This window comes from Bison bison, unplaced genomic scaffold (genome assembly GCF_000754665.1).
Source record: "Bison bison bison isolate TAMUID 2011002044 unplaced genomic scaffold, Bison_UMD1.0 scf7180017864533, whole genome shotgun sequence".
NCBI classification, from domain to species: domain Eukaryota; kingdom Metazoa; phylum Chordata; class Mammalia; order Artiodactyla; family Bovidae; genus Bison; species Bison bison.
The window spans coordinates 16,050,811-16,054,785 of NW_011495082.1; the positions used below are offsets into that span (position 1 = coordinate 16,050,811).

Consider the following 3,975-nt stretch of genomic DNA (forward strand, 5'->3'; position numbering starts at 1 on the left):
CTGGATGCTTGGGGCTAGTGCACTGGGATGACCCAGAAGGATGGTATGGGGAGGGAGGAGGGAGGAGGGTTCAGGATGGGGAACACATGCATACCTGTGGCGGATTCATTTTGATATTTGGCAAAACTAATACAATTATGTAAAGTTTAAAAATAAAATAAAATTTTTTAAAAAAAGTGAAAGTGAAGTCTCAGTCATGCCCGACTCTTAGTGACCCCATGGACTGCAGTCCACCAGACTCCTCCATCCATGGGATTTTCCAGGCAAGAGTACTGGAGTGGGGTGCCATTGCCTTCTCCAAGATATTACTATAAAGTGAAAATAAAAAACCATCTAATCAAATTACAAAGTTTCAAACTGATTATTCTTTTTACTTAAGAGGCTACCATGAATTGTTTTCAATCATTAATTAATATAAAGAGTACATCCAAGATATTATCTCTGTAATCTCTTCAAATTTTGCTTTATCAAGACTGTAACTGGGAATATATTGCAAGAAACTTCTTACAAATTTTAAAAGTCCTAACATGATTTTTACTTTCATATCAATTTAATAAATCTATACAGCAATTTATAGCTCTTGATGTTTTAAGATATAATTTCTAAATAGCTAGGAATGACAGATTTATAAGGGGGATAGCTTAGTCGGTAAAGAATCTGCCTGCATGGCAGGAGACCTGGGTTCGATTCCTGGGTCAGGAAGATCCCCTGGAGAAGGAAATGGCAATCCACTCCAGTATTCTTGCCTGGAAAATCCCATGGATAGACGAGCCTGGCAGGCTATAGTCAATGGGGTCACAAGAATCAACAAGACTTGGTGACTAAACCACCACCACCAAGGTTGTCTGAGAATCTGAAAAGTTCCCATCTAAAATCAACTTCCCAACACCCTTGCTATACTGATTAAAAATCAGTCATTAGAATTATTGTTTTTACAGTAAAAAAAAATTTCTGAGAAAGTAAATTTGTAGACTCTTACGGAAAGACAGCATTTTAAGCCTAGGATCCCAAAGTAAATTCTACACTACATAAACTCCAAGAACTTTGCTTTTTTAAAAAAAGAAATCTCATGAAAGGCTACATACTATGTCCACTGTAAATGCACGAAGCTAGGAGGTACATTAAGAAATTAAGTGCTAAGAGAGAGTGAGTAAATGAGTGAAGTCGCTCAGTCGTGTCCGACTCTACGACCCCATGGACTGTAGCCTACAAGGCTCCTCTGTCCATGGAATTTTCCAGGCAAGAGTACTGGAGTGGGTTGCCATTTCCTTCTCCAGGGGATCTTCCCAGACCAAGGATAGAACCTGGGTCTCCCGCACTGCAGGAAGACACTTTATAGTCTGAGCCACCAGGAAAGCCAGTGCTAAGAGAAATACTGTTTATTTTTGATAAGTGGCTGGGTTAAGTAAATTCATTTGACAAGCTTTGGCTCTTTTTTCACCAATCACCTATTATAATACTGTATCTTGGAAATGGTATTCCCAAGAATCAAGATTGAGAAACATGATAATGTTTTCAGTCATTCAAACTTAAGCTGAAATAAGAATTTACGGAATCATTTTCATCTCAGATTACACTTCTGAAGTTGGAGATTTCTAGATAGGGTAACTCCAGGCTAAACTTGACACATTTCTCTAAGAATTTCAACAATATTTTATATTAAACATAAAATGATATATTCTGGAATAATACTGCAGTTTCAGAATATGTCTTAAAACACAAGATAAATTTTTACTTGTGAAAGAGTCGGACACGGCTGAGCAACTGAACTAAGTTCTTTGAACTTTACATTTGACCTTAAGACGCTTGGTAATCACTGATTTTGGACAACTAAGGTTAAGATGCTGAGAGAGGGCCAACTTTGGTTGGGACAAGAAAGGTGGAAAAGGAAGCAACTCAAGCACAAAACTGTCCTTCCGAGAAGAGCTGCAGCTGCTTCGCAATCAACAAATATTTACTCAGCACCTAACCTGTGCAAGCAACACTGAGCTGCTTTAAGACAGTGGGGCAGGAATAGGAACAGGTAGAATATATTTCGATTCAGTCTTCTGTTAATCTTAAAAAAGAGCTATTTCAAACCCATTTTTTTTTCCGATTACATTTCTTTCCATCAGTACTTAATTGCCTTTACAAAAGTTTTAAACTGTGACTCCCCCCCCCCAGAAAAAATCTACATACTATCAAATTCCAGCTAACTTATTGCATGTCCTTGAAGATGTGCCATTTCAATGTCGCCCTAGCATAAGTTCCATTTCTTTCATTCTCTGCATGCCTTCCTTCGTAAGAATCACTGTCTCTCTGCCTCACTACCTACCCCTCCAATAGAGACTTAGATTGCAACTTCCTGAGGGTATAAACCTGGGCTTTTATCAGTAACTCCTGCTGCTGTTGCTGCTGCTAAGTGGCTTCAGTCGTGTCCGACTCTGTGCGACCCCATAGACGCCAGCCCACCAGGCTCCACCGTCCCTGGGATTCTCCAGGCAAGAGTACTGGAGTGGGTTACCATTTCCTTCTCCAATGCATGAAAGTGAAAAGTGAAAGTGAAGTCGCTCAGTCGTGTCCGACTCTTAGCGACCCCATGGACTGCAGCCTACCAGGCTCCTCCGTCCATGGGATTCTCCAGGCAAGAGTACTGGAGTGGGTTGCCAGTGCCTTCTCCATCAGTAACTCCTAAGAGAATCTAAGAGAGATCCGTGAACAAACAGATACGGGGTTTGAAGTGCCTTAACAGTTCCCCTGTGGCTCAGCTGGTAAAGAATCTGCCAGCAATGTGGGAAACCTGGGTTCAATTTCTGGGTTGGGAAGATCCCTGGAGAAGGGAAAGGCTACCCACTCCAGTATTCTGATATGGAGAATTCCATGGACTTCGACTTCTCAGTCCGTGGGGGTCGCAAAGACCGAGTGACTTTCTCTTCACTTACAGGACTTCCCTGATGGCTCAGACGGTAAGGCGTGTGTCTACAATGTGGGAGACCCAGGTTCGATCCCTGGGTCGGGAAGATCCGCTGGAGAAGGAAATGGCACTCCAGTAGCACTCCAGTACTACTGCCTGGAAAACCCCATGGACAGAGGAGCCTGGTAGACTACAGTCCATGGGAAAGAGTTGGACACGACTGAGTGACTTGACTTACACTTACCAGTTAATAACGCCTGAAGCCTCTGCAGATTTATATTCCCTAGACTCAGGAGAACATCCAATGCTCTCCAATTACACTCACAAAAACCTGAATGCATAGATATGACCAATCCTATGTATGTCCAAAAAGTTTCTCCTTGGCGAACCGCCCTACCTTCAGCTGCACATTTATCCACTCTCTTCCAGAAGCGATGTAAAGACAAATCCCTTTAATAAGTTGTTTTTTTGTTTGTTTGTTTGTTTTTGTTGTTGTTTTTTAGCAAAATGCATGCTTTTTGCACCCAGTTCCTGAAGGAGGGCTCCCCTCATTTCCACCTTCTCTGCAGGAAACTGCTAGGCTGGAGGTAGAACACTTAGAAGAGAAAGAGCTTGCCTGGCAAGTTTTCAATGTTTCGCTGTAAGAGAAGCTAAAAATGCAGAAGCGTGAACCTGGTTTGGTGGCGTCTGTGCGAGCGCTTGCCAGCCCCGAGCCCGGGGACCACCCGCCTCAGGCGCGCAGACCCCCTCACCCCCGGGGCTGGCGGCGCACCTGCCCCCCCTCCTCCTCCCCGGCGCCCCTCGACGCCCCCGGCTCTCCCACCTCCTTCCCGAAGCCGGCGCCGGTCCTCACCTTGCGTGAGGGCCAGGAGGCAGTAGTGAAACAGAAAGCCCCCGGGCGTGTTGCAGCGCTGGAGAGCCCGGGGTTGGAAGCTGCCCCAGCCGCAGGGCCCCTCCTCATACTCAGACAGCGACTCGAGCCCAGAGGCGCCGGGAACCCCCGAGAGCTGAGGCGGCTCCAGGGGCTCCTGAGGCGCGGGCGGCGGCGGCGAGCCCGCGGCCGGGGTGGGCAGGACGGAGAT

General features: G+C 45.2%; 1 protein-coding gene across 1 annotated transcript in view; it reads right to left on the reverse strand.

Moving 5' to 3' along the window:
- Positions 1 to 3,972, reverse strand: part of SLCO4C1 (solute carrier organic anion transporter family, member 4C1) — a gene marked incomplete at its 5' end in the record, with an annotated part of 86,672 nt that extends 82,700 nt beyond the window's left edge. Inside the window, one exon of the mRNA XM_010832004.1 lies at positions 3,747 to 3,972. Within this exon, the coding sequence (XP_010830306.1) occupies positions 3,747 to 3,972 (226 nt within the window). The remainder of the gene's footprint in view (positions 1 to 3,746) is intronic.
- Positions 3,973 to 3,975: the final 3 nt, after the last annotated feature.